Here is a 22,911-nt window from a genome sequence, read left to right as displayed (position 1 = left end):
AACTTACACAACAAAAAGAGCATGATCTTGCTAGTAGAAATCGTTGCTTTCCAAATATTACCATTTTCTATTACGCATTCTTACCATTCCTCACATTTGAACTATTGCAGTTATATTGTTTTTACCAGTGTCAGCACATTTTAACCATACTTGGAAATGCCGATCTCTGACTAGAGTGAAGAGCTGACCTCTGTCTGTAGAGAGTGGTATTACATCATTTTATAAGAGGGGTAAAAATGACATTCATACAGTTTATATTATGGTGAATCTCTCTAAGTTGTGATGATAGTTAGACAAACAGGGTTATTTACTGAAGTGAGAACTTCAAATTTAAGGTCAGAGTAGCTGAATTGGATGCAGAGATGACTTTCCAGTTCAGCTAATAAAACTTGAGTTTAAAATCCACTCTAGTTAAGAAACCTAAATATTGCTGTCTGTTTTTCAAACCATCAATCTGTACATTAACAATATGAGTGGTTGCTTTAAGGGTTAAATACAGGGTTTACTGTCCCTTCGAAGAATCTTATGTAACAAGGATAGGCAATAGCACTGTGCCAAAACAAGATCTTGAAGTCCCTTGGCGTGCCGGTCCTGTTTTTTTATTTTTTATTTGAGATGTGTTTGCTGCTGTGTTCTGCTTGTGTTATTTTATTTTGCTTGTGTGTTTGGTGGTGTGTGCTTGTGGTATTGCATGTGAGAGGCTGCTTGTGGAGTTGTGTGCGTGTATGTAGATTGTCAATGGTGGTGTGTTTGTGGGGACTGTGTGTGTGTTTGTGAGTTGTTTGTATTATATGTATAAGGGTAAAGCTTATTCTGCAGCTCTGAGTATATATAGCAGTGTAGGTGCCTTCCATGGGGTCCAGTGGGGACCGGGCTGGCCAGGAACAGGTCAAAGACAGGAGCTGCAGGATGCTCTACTCCAGGGTGGATTCCTGTTAACAAGTGCTGGGAGGAAGTGATGTGATACTTCCTCTAAGTGCTGGAATGCGTAAATTGAGGATTGTCCCTCACCACCTCCAATCACCACTCAGGTTGCACTAGCAGACTATCTGGAGTCCCACTGTGACTCCTGATGGGACAGAGCCTGTTTGGTGCCATAGGTTGCTGACCCCCATTATTTAACAATATATAACAATGTGTATAACACTATAGGCATGTGTGTATCCAAATTAAGGGTTATCCACTAAAGCAAGAAGTGCTGGGAATTCAAAGTCAATTCAGAGAACATTTCAAATTAAAGGCCAAAATAGCCGAATTCTCCAAAAAATTCTCCAAGTCAGTTCTGTTTTTAGCTTGTCGATTTTCAATTTTAATTTCAAATTCAGTTTGAATTCATTTTGAATTCCCTGCAATTTTCACTATAGTGAATAACCCGGTGTAATTAATTTGTAATTGGACGTTTTAGGTATTTTTGGAACAGTTTGTGTGGGTTTTATGATAAATGGCTGGGATAATAATATCCCTTTCCTAAATAAGCCCTATAACATGGCGTGCATGGGCCGTGTATGTTAATTAACTTCAACTTCCCTAAACATCCATCAGCTAGCAGCAAAATAAATATGGTAAATTGGGGACTTTTAGCTTAATCTACCTGCTCCTTGAGGAATAACATTGTATTGAAGATATATAAAGAACAGGTTTATCACTAACATGTGAACTGTCAGAAATACAAAGTGAAATTTGGCTCTTTTGATCAATAATTTGAAATGAATTTTGAATCCATCACATGTGGATAACCCTGACAGTTTGACATTGTACCATAATACAAATATACATTTTCAGCTACTAATAAATAAAAATAATTTTGTGGTAGGCTTGACAGTTATAGCAGAAAGGTTAGGTGGAAATAAGCAATTATACGATTAACAATAAAAACTCACTCACCAATGATACCCTAATAGGTCCCCTACAAAATAATGAAAACTGTTACAATATAGGCTCAATGATCAAGACATCAACTGTCCTGTTTAAAGAAACATAATAAAGATTTCAATGTTTTCTGAGTACTAAATGTTACCGTACTGTCTGCTCGTGGGAAAATCTTGTGACTGAAACCGTTGGGTTGCACGGCCATTGTACGGAATTTTGGGTTTCTGAAATGGGAAATATAAACTAACTGTTTGGATTCACACCTTTTATTACTAAGTCTAGCTAGGAAGAAATAGCTTTCACTTTAATTAGGAATTAAACTATTTTGCTATTATTATTTTAGAAAAGAAGTCCAGTTTATGTGCTCATTCTATTTCCATAAAATGGGTTTTTATGTACAAAGCTAAAACGAGAGCACAGTAAACCAATACTTAGATCTCAATGTCTATTCTAAATGTAAAGCTATATAAAAATATATTTAACTACTAAAAGGACAAGTCTATCACATTCCCAAACTGAGCCACAGTATAAAAGCTTTGGTAAATAACCATAGCTTTAGGTGACAAACAATATTATTTAGTTAAATACAGGAAGAGGTGTCAGACTTTTATGATGCTTGCAATTTAAATTCCTGGGGGGCGCAGAGGGGTCTGATTCCCTTTTAGACATGTAAAGTGAATACAATGTTGCTCCGTGCATGTACTTGTTTCCAATGTGATGTACAGAAACAGCTGCACAATGCAGCATTATATAACCATTACCCGACTCTGTGCAAACTGCAGTGTTGCCAAGGCGACATGCTATTATAAATAATAATAATAATAATAATAATAATAAAAATGAATGCAGTAACTGATTTACATCTCCGTTTGGGAGTATAGAAGACCTGTCAATTATAAAGAGTTAATATGCTTATTTTAAAAATAGCACTATATCATTTTTAATTTACTATTCTGAAACCCCCCCCCCCCATTTTTTAACCGTGACCTCTCAGTTTTTCAAAAAGATAAAATCCTCATGAAATACTGACGCTGACCGTACACCTTAAAACAAAGTGGCGACTACATTGTCTTATGGTAAAATCTGAGGAGGACAAAAGTTTACACAAGGTGGAGTTCCCCCGTGAACTTTTGCCAAATACCAGCAGCCGTCACAAATAATGGCATTAATATGTATAATTATTGTTATTTTTAGTGTTATTTCTTAAAAACAATAAAAAACATTTGAAAATAATTCATGCATGGGTTCGCTGATCGCAAGACTTCATCTCTATGGTATTGTACTCTGACACTTGTGTAAGAGTACAGAACCGACTCGACTCCTAGCAAATGGGAGCACCATGTACTGTGTAACACCTCCATTAAGAAGACGGTGGATGCTTTATATAGGTGAATGCATCTTCCACTGCACACTGCCGCCACTGGACCCTAACGGGAGATGTTACCTTGAAAGTAACGCATGCGCTTTAACAGTGGATATTATTTCCAACCAATGCAGCAGAGATTACTAACTGCAGTTTTTGATAATTTCTTCTAATCTTCTGAAAAGAAAGGAATGTTTTTGAAAGGCGCTACATATTTATAATATAGTAAGCCAAGTGCCAGAGAATATTGTTCAGCATGTTTTGACAAGAAGTTAAAGACAGATCTGCACATTCCATCCATTGATTATGTTATTCTTTAAACTTTCTGACTTAAGCCTTAAATGAACCACCCACCGGCCCCCAGCAGACCCCTTGAAAATAAGGCGCACATTTCCCTCTTTTGTAACTGCCATTTTGTCACTCGGCATTGCAGAGAATGAAATTTGATGAAAAACGTTTACACAAAATAAATAAATAAAAAATAAATAAAAAAAAGTTACACGTTAATTTTGTATGCGGAGAAAAAAATAACATGGTCCAAAACATAGGTTTATATATTTTGAAAATATATTTAAAAACATTAAAAATTTCTATTGTTGAACATATATTATATGTAATGTAGTACACTTAAATAGAGGTATCCTATTTACAATATGATTCAAATGCTTTCATTTTAAATGCCAATCTCAATGTTTCAATAACATAATTATATAAATATACTTAACATACAATAAATATCTGTTACACATTGTGAAAATATATACTTTTTTTTTCAGTAATAGAACAAGGCCCCATACATAAAACGTTTCTTTTTTTTCCCAAAGTGTCTCACTTTAACAGGGTGGTAGGCATGTGACATGCAGAATATACCTTTTGCCACAAACAGACCACAGCAAAACAGAAAATGAAAAAAAACTAAAAAAATTAAATAAAAATAAAAGTAAAAAAAAAATTAAAAAATAAAGAAAAAATAAAGAGTGACAAATAAGTCTTGTCTTGCAGCCCAGTTCAGCTAAAACTGCCAAGCCTACTTTCAGAAGTGGATCTGCCATGGCCAGTAATAGCTGTGCGTTTCATCGTCGTTGTTCAGATTGTAATTTGTATTCTTTTAGGACATAAAAATGCTATTTTAAACACTTCAGGATACACTGTTTGAGGTGACGTCCATTTGTTTTTTATATAATTTTGAACATTTGCATATTCGATCTTGTTTTTTTTATGCTGAATATATATATACACACACTTTCATATGTATCCACATATTTACATGTATATATACATATTCATTAATTACATATTTACAGATCATATATACACACACATTTACACGCATACACACAGACTCATATTTATAGATACGTATGTACCCACATAAATAAATACATGCACACCCCCACATTCACGCCTGGGAACGTCAGAATTTGACCAATGCCTCTGGGTTGTTTTCAAAGTTGAATTTTTAGTGCACAGCAAGATCCCAAGGCGATGTGATCTGGACACAAGTAGGATCTATCAGAATTGGCTACTGGTGTATCTACCTACTAGGTGCTATTCTAGCCAGTAAGCCAGTAAGATAGCACGGGCGAGTCATAGAATGTTTGGTCCTCAAAATAATTTCATTGGGCTTAAGCATAAATAGCCTTACGCCTGGAATGTTAAAGACCATCGAACTAAGAGGAGTGACATAACATTGCTTTTTTTAAGTCATAAGTTACTAACAGGTATTTTTTTTAAGTGAGCTTAAAGAGGGTCACCTTTTATTTGAAAGTCTCCAGGTATGTAAACTTCATATCCACATCAACAATCATATGTATGTATATATATATATATATATATCTTTTTAGTATGCATAAGGGAACATCTTAAGTGGTGTGTGTTTTCAGAATTTAATGCAAGTGTTGCCTGTGTTGTTTAATGAAAACACTAAACGTGGGCTCTTTTACAGGAATAATAAATGCAATATCTGGATTAGAAAACTACCTTTCGTTAAATGAAAGTAATGTTGGCCAACGGTTTAGTATAGGCTTTGGATGTTTGTCATGTGATTCCATATCACTTTATAATTATTATGACGAAAACCTAATTACTGTTAGTTCTAATGAGTTTTCTGAAGTTTAGAAGACTCTTCTAGAGCTACAAGCTGATGGAAAAGCCCACCCATAACTTCATTCTAGAATTGTTCTCTGCTAGATGGTTGTGAACGTGCTCCTCTTAGGGTACTTCAGTTCAAGAGTCTGATCCATTGATAATCCTATACCATTAATAGCACACTATGTAGCCCACTAGGGAGAATGTTACATTACCCTAATTATAAAAAAAAAATAACATAGATACCTAATGATGTGCTTACAAATGTTTACAAATTTAGGACAATGAAGCAAGCATTTTGTCTTCATAACTATCCCTTTGATAGGACACTTAACTTGCTTTATTTAAAGCTGCCTTTAATATGAGACACGTCTAGATATCATGATTACTATTCCTTTAAAATGTCCCAGGCTCTAGAAGTACTTCACTGGTTAACAGTGAGAAACTCATTTTCTTGTTTGTTTGTTTTGTTTATTAATGGTTTCCAACAAACTTCCTAATCTCTAATCAACCGAACGGCCCGTTAAATCTGGTCATTCAAAGTTTACTGAATAACTTCTGCTTGGTTTTTAATGAAGATTTTGTCTGAATCAAAGCAGACGTAACCACTTCACAACAAGGTTAAGAAATTATTATTATCTATTGTACTATGATGGCTTCTATCATGCCATAAAGTAGTTAAGAGAAGAAGTAGTATGAGCTGCAGATTGTAATGAAACGTTGATTCCCATTGTGATCTAATAGAAGGGTAATAATATTCTTAGGTAAAATATTTATAGCAAAATGTCATGGATTGTATGATTATCCACTCGGTGTAGTTCAATCTTCTCTCCATCTATTGGTGGTGGTTCCCTGTGACTATTTCAGGTTCTGTCCGGGTTATCAACAAGCAATAACTCTGTTTAGCCTTATTCTGGAAATTAGCCGAAGGTAATGATGTAATACTTTCGGAGAGATACATTTTGATGTCATTCGTTCTGTCTACTTTGTGAACCAGTATATATTTTACATTTAATTAGTTTTCCCTTTGTCTATAATTCACACTATTAATAAGTTTGACTTTACATAAATATCCTTGAATATCCTCACGATACAAGAATAGTTAAATAAGTAAAATTACTAAATGAGAGACCAGTAGATGTCTTACTAAAGATACATTTAGTCCACAGATGGGTAATATGGACCAGAAAGTAAGTAATACCAACCCACTATAGGATTATTGGAATGACGCTATGTATGAACTGGGCATAACTGCATAATAGGTAAAGAAATACCTCTGACAACGGGCAATCAAGAATCTTTAACTAGAAATCAGGGACAAATCTGGCTGCTATTCGATATCAGTTCTTTCTGCAATAATTTAAAATTCTAAAAAATTATTCCAATATCAATGTGTGATCATAATTACGGATATTTACCTGTTTCTTCATCAGGTTGATTGATTTAAAAAATATATATTTTCTTTAAAATAAGATATATCTTCACATGCTTGTTATATGATTGTAATGATATTAATCGCCAATTGTAAGTTTCAATAGTTTCTAAATATAAATATTCATTTGAAAGTCATCAAAGTGTCTCAGAGATGTTAACTGCTACTTAATCATGTCAATTTATAATCTAACATCATTATAAACTCTTGTTTTTTACTTGTAGCACGATTAGATTATTGTCATGTGTTCTGTGTACAATGTAGAAAAAACAAAAATCATAAATAATTATTAAAAAAAATAGAGATGACGATATGTTTGTCATTCCTATGTCCCTATAAATAAATTAGATTTTTTTTTTTTCCAAATTCCGATTTCTGTCCAATATTGACTTTGGTGAAAACATTTTTTCATATTATTTGAAACTTCATTAAACCTATGAAGCAGACTTTTTTTATTATTACTAAGCATTTAACATTGGCGAGTTTCTAGTTTAATAATTTTAAGGGGTATCTAAAAATTATGAATGGTTTGTAAATAAAAGGGTTAGCTGGGCTTTGGTATTTGAAAACAATACATCATTGTACTGCAAAATAAGTCATCACTTTCAATCTACTGGCATTACAGTGCTGATTTGTACTGAAAGGCTGGCAGTCTGAATGACAATCATTCTACCCTGTGTCATCACGTACTGCTCATTCATTTTTCAATTTGAATAGTAAAAGTCAAATGTACAACATCATACATAAATCATCTTCGCGAAACCTGCAAAATATTTTGCTCTTTAAAGAAAACTTGTTTTTTTTTTTAAATATTAAAATAAAATATCTATATCTTGACCAATGTAGATTAAACGAAAATCCTGTACTACAGTTTGGAAAAGGCATAGTTTCTTTGCATTCTCAACTTCCTGTTGTAGACATCAACTTCCTGTTTAGAAAATGCAACAGAGCATTTAATCCCCTAACATGGTGGGGAATGTCGGGAGCAGCACATAAAATTTAAAACATAGACCCAATAAAGTGGTATTTTAACTATGTTTTTCTTAATCAGGCATACTATTATTTTATAAGTAATTGATTTTTTTATACGGTTCTTCTGGGATGCGAAATCTCATATAATGGGGATCAATCTACACTATTATTCATTTAAGTTTTCAAATGTTATTGTACTTTATATAATTTACCCTTTAGGTCATTTATAATTTGAATACAAAGCTCTGTTCTTTAGGGGAAGCTGAAGATTTTAACATAATATTCATTATTTATTTCACAAGAGAGTTGGATGTATATGTTTTATTATAATGTTTATTACTATTTATAAAAAACGTCCAAATGAGAATAATGTTCGCATATTTAGCCTTTCCTTGTTTTCCCTTCTACGGTGGCCTGTGCACACACCCAGGGCACACACATTCATCACCACTTTCTTTGGAAACATTGTGATGAGTTGAGATATAATTTGTATGCCATTAGCATGCAGATGACAGTATTAGAGAGCCAACAGGACATAGGTAAACAATATTCAGGCAGCATTTGCATTGGAAATATCAACACAAACCAGTGGCATTCTTGTAATTTTAGATAGAGTTTCCGAAAAGAAATTACTACGATCTGCAACTTCCGTTCCTCTGAGCTGTCAGACTTTTTTGTCTTGCAGAATGTATCCATTCTGCGTTAGAATGAGACTAGGCTATACCTCAATTTCTCCGAGATTATCATATACATTAAAGAAGCACACAAAAAGCCTGATAAAAAGAGCAGATCTGTAAAGCATCGTAACCCTTTTTAAATTCAGAAAAATATAACTCGATCTGCAAGGTAGGTTGAAAATGTTAACATGAGCATTGGTTTTCAATTGCCTTACATTTTTTTTATTTGTTTTTTTTTTGTAATTTTTTTTATCAGTAGTCTGATTCGAGTTTGCAAACACCTTCACAACATACAAAATGATTTTTTTTTTCTTTTTTTTTTCTTTTTTTTGCTAGAACACGTATCCATGACAAGCTCTTTGCAACTTTTTTCCAGAAATAAAAACAAAAAAAACAAAAAACATAAAATAAATAAATAAAAAAAAACATAAAAAAAAAAAGAACAGAACAAAAATTAATTAAACAGTAGAGCTATGACAACAGCACCGTGACATTGTTTAATTCCAACGCTATCAGAAGTTAAAAGCAGTAAACAGATATAATACCAATAGGAATGAGGATACTGTCTAAAATGTAAACGGTATGTTTTGGTTTGAATTTCATCTGAAAGAGGACAGAGTGTTATCAATTCACAACTGAAGCAGCATGCAACTCTCGCTTTTAACTCTTTACGTTTTTCAATTCTTGGCAACAGCAACAAACCACAATGTTATTGAGGAACATAATGCAGACTTATCCCATATTCTGCTGGAGGGGCCAGAGAAACATTGCACAGCAATGGGTCCCTTGGGGCCCCTCCAGCAGTAAACAGGCTGCATTGTGCACAGAGGACTCCGTTTCCTTCGGAGCTTATGGATATGTTCAATAAATAGATTGAAGAACCACCGTACTGTATAAACTTCATTTATACATGCAGTCCATAAAATAATTTTTTTCTTACTGAATAATTTACCCTGTTATGTATATATACAAATAGATATTCTCTTCTCAATATAATCTATACAAGATAAATTTACTATCTTCCTCTTTTAATGGTCAGTGTACATACACAGGAAGTGTCTATTCTGATAAACCGCCAGCCAACTTTTTTTTTGCTATCCATCGTGAGAGCTCGCACATAAGACTGGGTTGTTCGGCACTGTGAGTTCCAGTACCTTTTGTCTATGCCCCTGCATCCTTCTTTCATGTAACCCATAGGGTTACACTTAGTCTCATAGAAATATTGCTTCAGCTGACCTTTAGGTACTGGGACTTTTTCAAGAACTGTAACTGTTTGCCCTGACATGTCCACTGCAGTTTTCTTGTCTGCTGCAGTCACCCACTCACTAATACTGTCACACACGCTCAGTTCCCCACGTCGGGAAGGCTCTGAGTGGCGCCGGACCCTCATGGACATATTTGCAGCATCCAGGTAGTTTTTGTATTCCTCAAGTAAGAAAAGCAGTGGTGGCTCCAAAGGCACTTGACTGCTCAGCATAACTCGAGATGTATACATGTCCGAGTCCTTTTTTTCCTCGCTCTGCCTTATATTTTCTTCTTCTTCCAGGAGTTCCTCTATGACTTGTTCAAAGGTATCTGTCAACGATGGAAGTCCTCCTCCTCTTGAACCGCTCATTGACCCACCTATGCTTTCCAGAGTACCATGGGTCCGAAGACCCGGGTAGGCCAAGCCACTTTGTCCTCTGACACTGGCTTCTTTCATAGGGGCAGCTTTCATGCAACTGAAGTATGAAATAACCATAGTAAGGAAAAGGATGGTCATCACTCTTCTCACCTGATGGAACTGTGTAAAAACAGAGAAAATAGAAAGAGATATCAAAATTATTAAAAACTGTAATATATTGAATGATAAGACAAGTGAAAAAAGGACCAACATGACAATATATTATTTGATAACCCCAAATTCATAACTACCAAGGAGGAAATACAAGACCTTTTGTGCAACCAGAGAGACAAAAAAAAACAAAATTAGGTAATTATTCATTAGAGGCTAAATGAGTGCGAGAGATACCCAAAAAATAATATTTTCATCCTAAAGATGAATTGGGTAGGTGGAGGCATCATGGTGTCTCTCTGAGACGACTTAAATGCTTAAAGCATTATCACCTTCTGCAAATGGCTCAACTCAAAGAAAACCTACTAACAACTTGCATCTGACATTCTTTCCCTGAGATACATTTCTGAACTGGTTTCCTTTGAAGTGAATGGGGACAGTCATCAAAAAGGGAATGTCATGGCTACTTAAAGATGGGTTCTACTTGGGACCTTTTGGAGATGTTCTGTGAAAAAGGAACTCACCAAGGCCACCATCAGTCATAGACTGTAAGTTACACTGACTAATCCTTAGTCCTTTGTATTCCTTGCCATCAACCACCCATGCCGTGCCCTTGATCTTCATATGTCAACCTATTGTGTTTTTAATACAATGTTATTTTTAAAGGTTGATGTAGCATATGAATTTATAACCCGTGCCCGTTGGTACAAATGCTACAGACACACCATAAAAATATCAAATAATACGAATACAGAATGTAAATAAAAAATTTAAATACTTATTTATAAAATACTTTGTGACAAAATTTGTGACAAAATATATAAAACGCGAGGGGAGTAGGGGTAAACAGAAGGAAATGGAGACGGTTATAAAATATAATTGGTAAGGGTTTAGTTTCACTCTGTTGGATTCAATGATCTAAACTGGTAGCTTTTTTGAACATGTCACAAAATGTTTTTTTCTTCTGTAGTAATGTGCATTTCTGGTATTTAAAAAAACAACAACCTATATTCACTATTTCAGAACATTTTACTGTATTTCACCGTAGCAATTGGAACCCTATCAATATAATATTTTTTATTTTTTATTTTAAAAAATGAATATATTATGCTCTACAAAAACCTAAATATTTCCAAATATGAGCTTTGATATAAAATGTGCCTTTTAATTTTAAGTAATAGTTTTAAATGCAGTTAAATGAAGACAAAGACCAAAACCAGGCAGAATTTGTGAATACCCTACTCTAAATATAACATTTATACAGTCATTAAGTAACGGAACCAGCAGCCTGTGTTCCAATCAGTCGAGGTATTTACTGCCAAGGGTGCCTGGTTACCAGTTGCTATGGCTAAAGAATAAAACATATTTTCAGAGATTCCTCCCACTCTGTGTATTTGCATAGACCAAGGATAGTGGAAAACACAGATCTGTATAATTAACATCTACTAGACTGTGAATATTCACCAGGTCCATGAAGGTTTAACATGCGTTCTGAGCCCGGAGCATCATGGGAATAGAATGGTATAGTATGTTTAAACAGATTCAATCTAATTCTTTAAGAAGTTTATATTTTACTAACATGTAACTGATTTGTCACCAATTTCAAGTCCCCTATAACATTTCACAGATACATGCGTTATTAGTCTTAGCATCATCCCTGTTCATCAGCTTGGCCCCCAAGTCCGTTTTACAGTCCTACATAAAGCTGGCCTGTAGGATTCCCTCTAAGAACATTTGATATATACAGCTAATATAACAACCTCCTACTCCCCCTTGAACATAATCAGATGATAGTCTGAGTGTGTTTGTTATAAATGTTTATTTTCATATTTCCAGCAAGATACTAAGTATAATGTACCTTGTTGGTTCGGTCAACGTGGCCATTGTGGCGAATGCACTGGGAATGGATGTTTGTGTGAATGGTTTCCTGACTCTCCATGTAAACTAATAAAGCTGTAAGGGGGACAAGTGTTTATAGCAGCATTTGTGCTACATATATGATACGGAACGAAGAAATATGATCTACGGAAAAACCACAGGCATTATTTTGTTATTTCAATTAAAACCTCATTACTCCCTTTTCCATCTTTGAGAAGCCACAAGCATTGCTACTTTCTGCTAATCGTTCAGAGAAAGCTCAATGCTTAATGAATGGTCATTTTAAAGCAGATCTGTCAATTTTATGGTCTTTGCATATGTTTCAAAGACCCCTGAATTGGACACATCTGGTCAGGGTCCGGTGGCCGTGCAGTGCAGGGGAGGTGAGTTTTACTTAGCTCTGGCTGTCCCTCAGAACCACTGTCATGTTCACGATAGAGGTCCTCTTTGACTCCATGCACTTCAGCTTCCAGGAGCCACATCAGTGCTGTACTCTCGTGCATGGCTCCTTCATAGAAAAGCCTAAATCCCACAGCCATCATTTGTGACTGCTGCTGGGATTGGCCATAATTTGACAGAAGAGCTTCACCTTTTGTAAATGTCTGTCAAGCTCAGGCTTGTTTATAAGACAAAGTAGTCCATATTTTTTGTTATGGTATCTCTGGATTGTATGAGAATTTCTGTGAAATTCCTACAGTCTTAATCAGTACTTCATGAAGATTATATCTTTATTAAATACTAAAAAAATGACAACTCTGCTTTAACCCCTTAAGGACACATGACATGTGTGACATGTCATGATTCCCTTTTATTCCAGAAGTTTGGTCCTTAAGGGGTTAAAGACTATCTCCAAGACTACACGGTGGCAAGTGTAATTATTACATTTTTATTTTATTAATTTTTCAGATTCAGCTAATTTTAAATTCACAAAGATTTCACTTTGAATTAATGACAATTTTCACATGACCCATGTGTTGCAATTTATACAGTTTGGAAAATGTGTATTAACCTCTTAAGGCCATGGTCGTACATTCCTAATTATTGTGAAATTCCCAAAATGTGTAGGGGTTCGTGTATATTTTACAGCGTAAAAGACAAAATGTCTAAGCTACTGATGAGCAGAATTTAAATCAAATAATTATATTAGTGATTCAAAGCAGTATCATATACACAATCTTAAAGGGAACACAATAGAGATAGGAATACAACATGTATCACTAATGCTTTAGTGTTCCCCATGTAGGTGTCTGCCCTTTCTTGCATGGGTTTAAAAGATAAGAATTGGGGGCGGAGCCTGGCTGTGGAGCTGAACAGACGTGCACAGCACAAGCTCCCGTCTATAATCCTGTTTTGCCTGAAAAACCCTGGCTCCCGGGCTACAAAACTGACTAAAAACACATCACCCAAGCAGGGGCTGCAGGGGAGAACAAAACAAGACACTCTTGAAACGCTACACTGCTGGGAACTCGGGCGGCATGGATGGGGCCTACCGCAACGACCACAATCCTGATCAGGAGTAAGGGCGCGGGTGAGGCGGGCGATCACCCACCACGGAGCTCCCTAAAAGCGGACTTCCAACCCGTGGAGGTCCACCCACGAGCCTTCCTCCCCTCCCCACCCCCCCGGGTCATCCCGGCACCAGCAGCAGGTCCACCGCTGACATTCATGTCCCAGGGACCGCATGCATCAGGGGTCACCAACTCTAAAATGACGGCTGCCACAAACCAGCCAGCAAGCATGGGCATAGGAGGAGAGTTGATAATGGACACCATGGCCAAGCTGGACGAGATCCTTAATGCCTTTTGGGCCAGGATTTCAGAAAGAGCGCTGACCAAAGCTACAGCCAAATGGACTATCCCAGCACTTACACACTTGGCACCCTTGGATCCCAAGGGCGGGCACAGAATAAACGCCGCCAGAGGCTCCCCAAAGCGGAACCAACATAGGAACCGGCGGCTCAAGCAATGACGCAGAGCCTGCCCCACGACAAGCACCCGTTCCCAAGTTAAGCCGCAACAACCCCGTAGCAGACCAGAGGCACCCTACCCAGCAGGTCAGCGCTGACTGACTGGCAAAATACAGTTTCACCATCACAACTCGGACAACGGGTACTTAACCGCGGCTATGCCCCTGAAGTCTCAGGAGGCAGGGGCTCTCGGGGACTGCATCTTGCAACCAAAAGGGATCGGATGAATAGGCTGGAGATCTAGGACTAGCAGGCATGTCCCCATTCTTGCCGGACTTTCACCTCACATCATGCCTTATACCATAAGTACTGCTCATTGAATATTCATTATTTAAACAGCAATAGTCGCTTTTAATCTGTTGGTACCTCTGCTCTTGCTGAGTTTTCTGTCATAGATCCTCACTGACAACCTATGTAACCACCCATGCATTTTCTAATCAGTCAGTCATAGACAGAGGGACACCTCGAATTTAAACTTAAACTTGTAAAAATCAGCGGTGGGTCTGCTAACCTATTCCTGCAGTTAACAACGTGTAACCAGCACTTGAACGTAAAAGTTGTCTTACCAATTAATGTAACGCAATATATGTCTAAGCTCCAGCACAACTAGTTTTGTTATTTACACGTTCAACCTAGCATGCTTAACTATTAATCACCAATGTTTACTAAACTTGTTATAAATATAAAAATGTGCAAACGCTCATGCCACTACCTAACTCTTGTGAACCTTTGAAACACGCTGTTGTGATAACCTGTAATGTGATAACCTGTAACCTGTAACCACCTGCACAATAAAAATAAAGAATTAAAAAAAAAAAAGATAAGAATTAGTTACTTTAATAACAGTGGCGCACTGGTCTCACCGCAGCTGCCCCGCCTCCCTGGCTCCCGAGACAATAAGATTAATGACCTCAGCTTTTTTTTTTTTTTTTTTTTTTTTTTTTTTTTTTTTTTTTTGCCGGGAGCGTGACGTTATGACGTGCTGACGTGCGGACGTGCGGTATCGTCGTGACGGAGGAGGAGGGGCAACCGCCGGCGAGGGGGATGGCGGGTGATGGCGGGCTTGGAAGCGGCCGCTCTCAGATGAGGCATCTGCACTCCTGCCGGCATCCTCGCGTCAGCTTCGATGGTTCGTCCTAGGAGGCATACACACCGCTCCCCCCCCCCCTCACATAGCCCTGAACTCAGCATACAATAACGGCAGTTTGCTTTTGCTGTGGCTCTGCCTCGGGTGAGACTTCTCTCCTCTCAAGTGAAGGTACTTTTCATTTTCTACGTGGTTGCTTTCTTTTTTTTTTTTTTTGCCATAAAAACTGCCACAAATCTGATATAACAAAAAGACTATTGGAAGGAACTGGGTTGTTTAGCCCCCAAGGACCAACATGGGTATTACCCCGCTCATTTCCTGAGACAGAAATTTGGATATATTATTCTTAACTGTGATTTTTTATTTCAGTTTTTTCCTTTTTTGGAGTGTTGGATGTTTGGAGCATTTGGCAGAATTAGTTTCAACCAATCTAACTTTCCTCACCTGTGGTCTATGAGGTTTTTTTTTTTTTTTTCTGTCAAGAACCGGGTTTACTTCTTAGAGTGACAGGGGTTGTGGTTTCTTAACCTTAAGAATCTGTCCAAACGAGAAGTTGAGAGCGCTCCTAAACGTTTCCAGCCTATCATTGATGTTTAAGGCTGCAAGTATTCAAAACAACCATGTGGGAGAACTTATGTTTCTTTCCTGAATAACGCAGATGGGGCTCTCGACCCTGCTAAAGCCTTGATGCGCACATTATAATTTTATACTTTGCAATTGTATATATCCTCTGCCTGTATATCACATAATATAAGAGGCAATACAATACAACTGAATATGGCTTCAAAGAAATCCACTGAGAATAAATCCTCATTAAGAAAGGATAAGAGAGAGGTCTCACAGGACAAGTCATTAAATGCCTATTTCTCCCCTCAACATCACAAAAACCCGAAGTTGAAAGATAATGCTAATGACTCTACTCTTGATGCATGTGAACCCGAGGGGTTAACTACTATGGAAAAAGATCTAATTACCCCTACTTTATTACGCACTACTTTAAGATCGCATCTGGAAGAAATAAAGAATGAATTGGCGGCGACCGCGGCAGAAATAAAAATAGAATTTAAACAAGAGATAAATCTCCTTGCGGTCAATATCCAAAGGATGGAGGACCAATTTAAAGCAATTGACTTCCAAGTTAAATCTCTTACAGATGAGAATAAGAAGGCCCAAAGCAAGATCTTGGCCCTTGAAAATAAATTAATTGATTTGGAAGATCGCAGTCGTCGTAAGAATTTACGTTTTAGGAATATCCCGGAGAAAGATAGACAAGAAGACACCAAACAAATTCTGCTGGACTTTGTTGCAACATTGGGAATTCAGTTTGACCCACATGATCAAATAATAGAAAGGTGCCACAGGATATTCAAACCCCAATCTATGCAGAAAGATCTACCAAGGGACATTATTGCGTGTTTTTTTTCTTATGAATTCAAAGAATCAATTCTAAACTCTGTCAGAACTGGGCAAAGTAATTCTGGACGTTTCCAAAACATTCAGGTCTTTCGGGATCTATCGTATGAAACTCGTCAAAACAGGAAATTATTCAGCTCAGCAACCCAAATTCTCAGAGCTCATAACATAAGATATAGGTGGTTATATCCCCTAAAGCTGTCTCTGACACATGAAGGAAAAAGAGAGACTTTTGATTCAAATTCTGATTTACTTGAATGGTTGAGGGGCAAGAAATTACTATAGCAGATCCAGAGTGCTTCTGGGGCTAGGGGGAGGGGGGGAGGGTGAATCAGGATGATTAATAGATAGGGCAGTTGTTTAACCATCTGACTTAGCTGTGTTTTTTTTTTTTTTTTTTTTTTTTTTTTTTTTTTTTTTTTTTTTTTTTTTTTCAGGGTTTAGGTGTGTTAGGTTATTAATATGATTAGACAACAGGATTTTTGGAGTGGTGGTTGCTTAGTCTCCTGATATGTAGAGATGATAAGGGTATAATAATCGTATAATAAGTACAAAAAGCGTAAAAAGTAATAGCACTACTACAGAATAATTTAACCAATTATTGCGGTCATCGCAAGGGTGTAAATAATAGATATAAAGTAAATTGGTTGTTTGCTGCAACATTTTGGGAATTTTGGACACTAATTGCTACACACTGTATAATGTCTACTAGCCTAATTGTACTACTATAACACTATTTTTTTTTTTTTTTTTTTTGGAGGCCTATGCACAGATAGGTCGAAATAATATAATAGCACGATGTATTAATACAGGTATTGTAATTAATATTTCTCTATGGGGTTGAGTATGGGATAATATATGTAATAGCACTTATACAGAACAATTTAGCTAATTTGGACGACCCGAATGAGGTGATAAATAATGTATGTAATAGGTTTGATGCAGGCTAGATAGATGCTAATTGAGAGACACTATATAATGACTATAACGTCAATTTAACACTATTATAAAGAATTTGGGTCTGGTTTGTGTGTAGATATCCGGTCACGAAGTAACACAAATGACACTTTTTTTTTTTTTTTTTTTTTTTTATATTGTCTACATTGTATATTGTCTACATTGTCTACATTTCTGTAAGATGCTAAATATTATACAAGGTGTGTAATGGTGTCACCATAGAACAATTTAATTATTATGGTCGACCTATTGACGGTGGCGCACAATGTATAGATTGTGCTTTCGACGAGGATAAGTGGCTTCCCATAAAATATTTTGATATAATCGAACATAACTATACAATGAGATGCTATGATCCTATAGATCTATAATAATGGATACTGTTCCGTGGTGATGATCACAACATAGTGTATCTAACAGCACTTTTATAGAATAATCAGATCTATGGTTACGGCCTAAAGTTGGGAATAAACCATTTAAGGATATCTGGCCTATCCAAAGATAACACCATGCAATATAAGGACATAGGGTTTTGATATAAATTAAATTTTCTATCACTAATCACTTTGCTTAAGTAGTGTAAGGCTTGGCCTAACCACTACCGAGTGGCAGGGGCAGACGGACAATCCTGTATCAGGAGTCCGTATGCTATGCCACTCGGATGTATAGCGGTATACAATAAAGGCTGATACGTATTGCGTTTATTACGTTTGAAATTAATTGAAATAATTGGAATCTTGTCTATTCGTTACTAGAAGAGGTCACTGTTTTATTCTCTATCTATTAGAAATAGCATGATCCTACGAGGCTGCCTATTTCCTTTTTTCCTTCCCCTTGCCTCTCGATGGGTTGCCCCTCTTGGTGTAGTACTACTACACTGTTTCCGTTGATTTCTATTGCAATCAGAAATCTACGGGTTAAAAAAGAGAAAAAAGAACTATGTTCTTTTTAAGTTTGTTTTATGTTGTGCATTGACGCTGAATCTACTACGAATTTATTCGGCGAGATTAGGCGCAATATGTTTGTTGTTGTGTTTTTCTTTGGGTGTTTTTTTTCTGTCCTTTTTCTTTAGAGCAAATGATACCCTTGATAAAGATATCTTATCTAATGATACTAAAGCTTTCCTGCCCCCAGACATCGGGACGTCGATTAGTTTAATAGATGTGCAATTTTCAATAACTCCAGATGCTTAGGTTTTTATCACTGAATGTTCAGGGCATGAATACTAATAAAAAAAGGAGAAGACTATTTAATACTCTTAATGAGCACAATGTACAGGTGGCATTCTTACAAGAAACTCATTGGCTCAAGGACATCAAACAAAGATGGGGAGGGCATAAATACTCTAATATTGTCCACGCCTCACTAACAGAGAACAAAAAAAGAGGAGTTGCAGTTGTGTTTAATTGTAATATAGAGTTGGAAATTAAATATATTGAATTGGATCAAGAAGCGAGATCCATAATTATTGTTTGCATTATTGATAAAGTGACCTACACTCTTGTTAATGTCTATCTTCCGAATGTTGATCCTATGACTAAATTTGCTACCATAATGGACCGAGTCGATAAAGTATCAAAGGGACATTTAATCATAGCGGGGGATTTTAATTGCGTATGGGATCCAAAAATGGACAAGACGCATATTTCAAAAAAAATTTGTGATAAAAGAACTATTAAGCAGGCTAAAAGACTTTACAATATTTCTAAACAATATAATATCCATGATATATGGAGACTATTACATCCCACTGATAAAGACTACTCTCATCAATCATGTGTGCACGGTACGTATGCTCGCATTGATTTCTGTCTCCTTGACGCAAATTCGATATCTTTGTGCAATTCAATTGAAATCAGAGAGAGTCTATGGTCAGACCATAGCCTCATAATAATGGATCTTGGAAATAAATCCCCTATGGCCCGTACTACATGGAGATTAGACGATGCTCTTCTTAATGATTCAGACAATAAAAAGGAATTAACTCAATTATTAAATAATTTTTGGCTAGAAAATAGTTCCTCTGATACAACACCGGCAAATAATTGGTGTACACACAAAGCCGTTATGCGTGGTTACTTAATCAAATTAGCCCATAAAATGAGGGTTCTTAATGGCAAGACCCTGACCGATTTATACATTGAGTTTTATAATATATCGAAACTTAACAAACAGAAGCCATCTATAGAATTAAAAATTAAGCTAAATACTTTAAAAAAACAGATTAATTTGAAGGTTGAGCAAAAAATTAAATTAAATATTCACAAACTAAAATTAAACAATTATTATACGGGAAACAGGGCAAATAAAAATTTGACAAAAAGACTGCAAAATCACTACGCCAAAAATAGAGTCGAAAAATTGACAGATGGACAAAGGATCTATTCGACACCTTCTGCAATTGGGGAGAGATTTAATCAATTTTATGAGGACCTGTACAATCTCAAACTGTCTCCTAATTTAAACGATATTCAAAATTATCTAGCCTGTACCCAGATTCCTAAAGTTACACCGCAAGACCTAATAATTTTAAATAGGCCCATTTCGGAGGATGAAGTCAAATTGCAAATAAATAGACTTCCTATTAACAAAACTCCGGGACCAGATGGCTTTACGAATATGTATTATAGACAAATGCAGCCTCTATTAAGTAATCCTTTAACAGAAATGTTTAATCAAATAGCCCTAAATAAATCTTTTCCAGCTGAATTGTTGCAGGCGAATATTATTCCAATACTGAAACAAAATAAATTAAGCTCTGATCCCGGTAATTATAGACCCATAGCGTTAATCAATACAGACATGAAGCTATACGCGGCAATAATTGCCGATAGAATTAAGAAAATTATTTCGTCACTGATTCACCCTGATCAAATTGGATTTGTTCCAGGCAGGTTAGCATCCAACAACACCAGGAGAATAATCGACATTATAGATTGGGCCAATAGAAATGAGCTTCCCCTCCTGACCCTGTCATTAGATGCTGAGAAAGCATTTGACAGGGTCGGGTGGGGCTATCTCAGTGAAGCCCTTAAGGCTTTTGGACTCATGGGCTGGATACACAATGCCATCATGGCTCTCTATTCTTCTCCCTCCGCCAGAACTGTGGGTCCGAACATCACAGCAGGGTGGTTTTCACTCAAAAACGGTACGCGACAGGGATGCCCTCTTTCTCCTCTGTTGTATATTTTGTCTATAGAGCCATTGGCTATTAACATTAGGAACAATGCATTAATAAAAGGTGTACAAACCAATTCGTTGAATGCTAAAATATCTCTCTATGCGGACGATGCGCTACTTACGTTGACTACCCCTGAGTCGTCTTTAAAATTTTTAATGTTTGAGATCGATAGATACTCTGCTATCTCAAATTTCAAGCTAAATATAAATAAATCTACGGCAATGTTTATGAACTTGAATAATGAGATAGTAGATAGTTTAGTCTTAAGCTATAAATTTATATGGACCGATTCACAAATAAACTACCTGGGATTAGTTATAACGTCTAAAGTGTCAGAAATAATGGAGCGGAATATCTCGTTTCTTATGAGAAATATGAACCTCAAACTTAGAAAATGGAGAAATCTAGAAAACTCCTGGCAAGGAAAAATAAACATCATTAATTCATATATTTTGCCTAAATGGCTATATTTGTTTTCCATGATTCCGCTTGGGGTTTCCAGACCTTGGTTGGCGATGATCCAAACATATTTCAACAATTTTATCTGGAATAACAAAAAACCAAGAATTGCCCAAAAGATCTTAACCAAAAAATTGACAAATGGAGGCCTACACTTCCCTAGTATTCTTTATAGTTATCATGCTAACATTATTAGGCATATATATCTCCTTCAGGACCCTAAACAGGTCTTGGAACCATGGTATATTATGGAGGCGAACGTGGCCCATGTAGACAAATTACAATATTTGATGTGGACAGCTACAAGTAAAAACTTAGTAAATTCGCCTATAAATAACTCAACGATACTATCGCAAATATTAGAAGAGTGGATACTAATTAAAAAAAAATTAGGCCTAATAAATATGATACCTAAGACATGTCCCTTGGATATATTCCAACTACTTATACAAGACTTTTCGTTAAAGAATTGGGTCTGCGCGGATAGAATAAGAATTGCAGAAATTATGCAGGGAGACAATATCTTACCCTTCCAGAATATTATTGATTCTCTGCATATTCCGCGCAGAGAAATTTTTACTTATCTCCGCATAAAAAACTTTATTCACAAAAACGTGATTAAATCATCTTCCATTTTTGCTAAAAAGTTAGAGGCCATATTTAATTCCCAATCTATTAATAAGATTATGTCTGCTGCAGCATCAATGTTGGAAGCTCTTAAGGAGTCTCCCCACAGCTTGATTAAGACGTGGGAACAAGAACTAGAACTGCAAATTTCTCTGGATGATTGGAATGTCTCTTTGAGCCTGGTGAATAAATATATTCACTGTTTGAATCTGTCTGAATGCCACTTTAAAGTCCTCTACAGATGGTACTATACTCCGGCAAGATTGGCGAGAATGTTCCATAATTCTGATCCAACTTGCTGGAGATGTGGTTCTCATCCAGGTACTTACATACATATTTGGTGGGCCTGTCCAGCTGTCAAATATCTATGGTCTTGGGCCTTTCATATTTTTACAACTGTGACTACTAATAGAATTACGGAGAATGCCGCTTCTGCTCTTTTACATCTAAACTTGTCATTTGATGCAAAAAAAGACATTTGTTTTGCTATTCATTGTTTAGTTGCTGTTAAAATTATCATAGCGAGACATTGGAAATCATCTAAGCCGTATAATAAACGGTTATTGATTGATCAGGTCCTGTTCCAAATATCTATGGAACACGAGATGATCAACAATGATAACTCGAAGAAAAAACAATGGTATGGTGATTGGCTGTATAAATATAAGATATTATTTTGCTCCTCCAATAGCCCTTCTTGATTATACTATTATTCGAAATTTAGCAGTTGATATATGGAAGGCGAGGAATATAGATAAGTGATAATAAAATACATATAAGCGAGTATTGAAACTAACTCGATCATGTTGCTCTAGATTTGGTGTGGGGCTTTTATTGTCTGTGTTTTTGTTTCTCTTTTGTGATTGTAGACTATGTCCGTATGTGATATATACTGTGCTATAATTGAATACAAGACAAATCTTGATGATATATGATTTAATAGAATGCTATGTGATTCTGTATTTGTCTGTTAAACAAAATATGAGACCAGTATATTGTTGTATATGTAAAGGAAAAAATTTTCTAATAAAAAACTATATTAAAAAAAAAAAAAAAAAAAAGATTAATGACCTCAGCCACAGCAATGCCAATCCAATGCTCTCCAAATGCTTCCCTTACGGAAGCATTGGGAGACGAGTGTGAATGCAGTGGCAAAACGCTGCACTGC

General features: G+C 36.2%; 1 protein-coding gene across 5 annotated transcripts in view; it reads right to left on the bottom strand.

The window, feature by feature from the left end:
- Nucleotides 1–8,758: 8,758 nt before the first annotated feature.
- The window catches only part of BDNF (brain derived neurotrophic factor), an 85,343-nt gene continuing 71,190 nt past the window's right edge, over nt 8,759–22,911 (bottom strand). For all 5 annotated transcript variants that reach the window (XM_063438845.1, XM_063438846.1, XM_063438847.1 and 2 more), the window contains exon 2: nt 8,759–10,184. In XM_063438845.1, coding sequence (XP_063294915.1) covers nt 9,417–10,184 — 768 coding nt within the window. In that variant the 3' untranslated portion in view covers nt 8,759–9,416. The remainder of the gene's footprint in view (nt 10,185–22,911) is intronic.

The sequence above is a fragment of the Pelobates fuscus genome, chromosome 12, assembly GCF_036172605.1.
Source record: "Pelobates fuscus isolate aPelFus1 chromosome 12, aPelFus1.pri, whole genome shotgun sequence".
Classification (NCBI taxonomy): domain Eukaryota; kingdom Metazoa; phylum Chordata; class Amphibia; order Anura; family Pelobatidae; genus Pelobates; species Pelobates fuscus.
The sequence above is the reverse complement of the archived record's forward strand: the minus strand, read 5'-3'. Positions and strand labels throughout refer to the sequence as shown.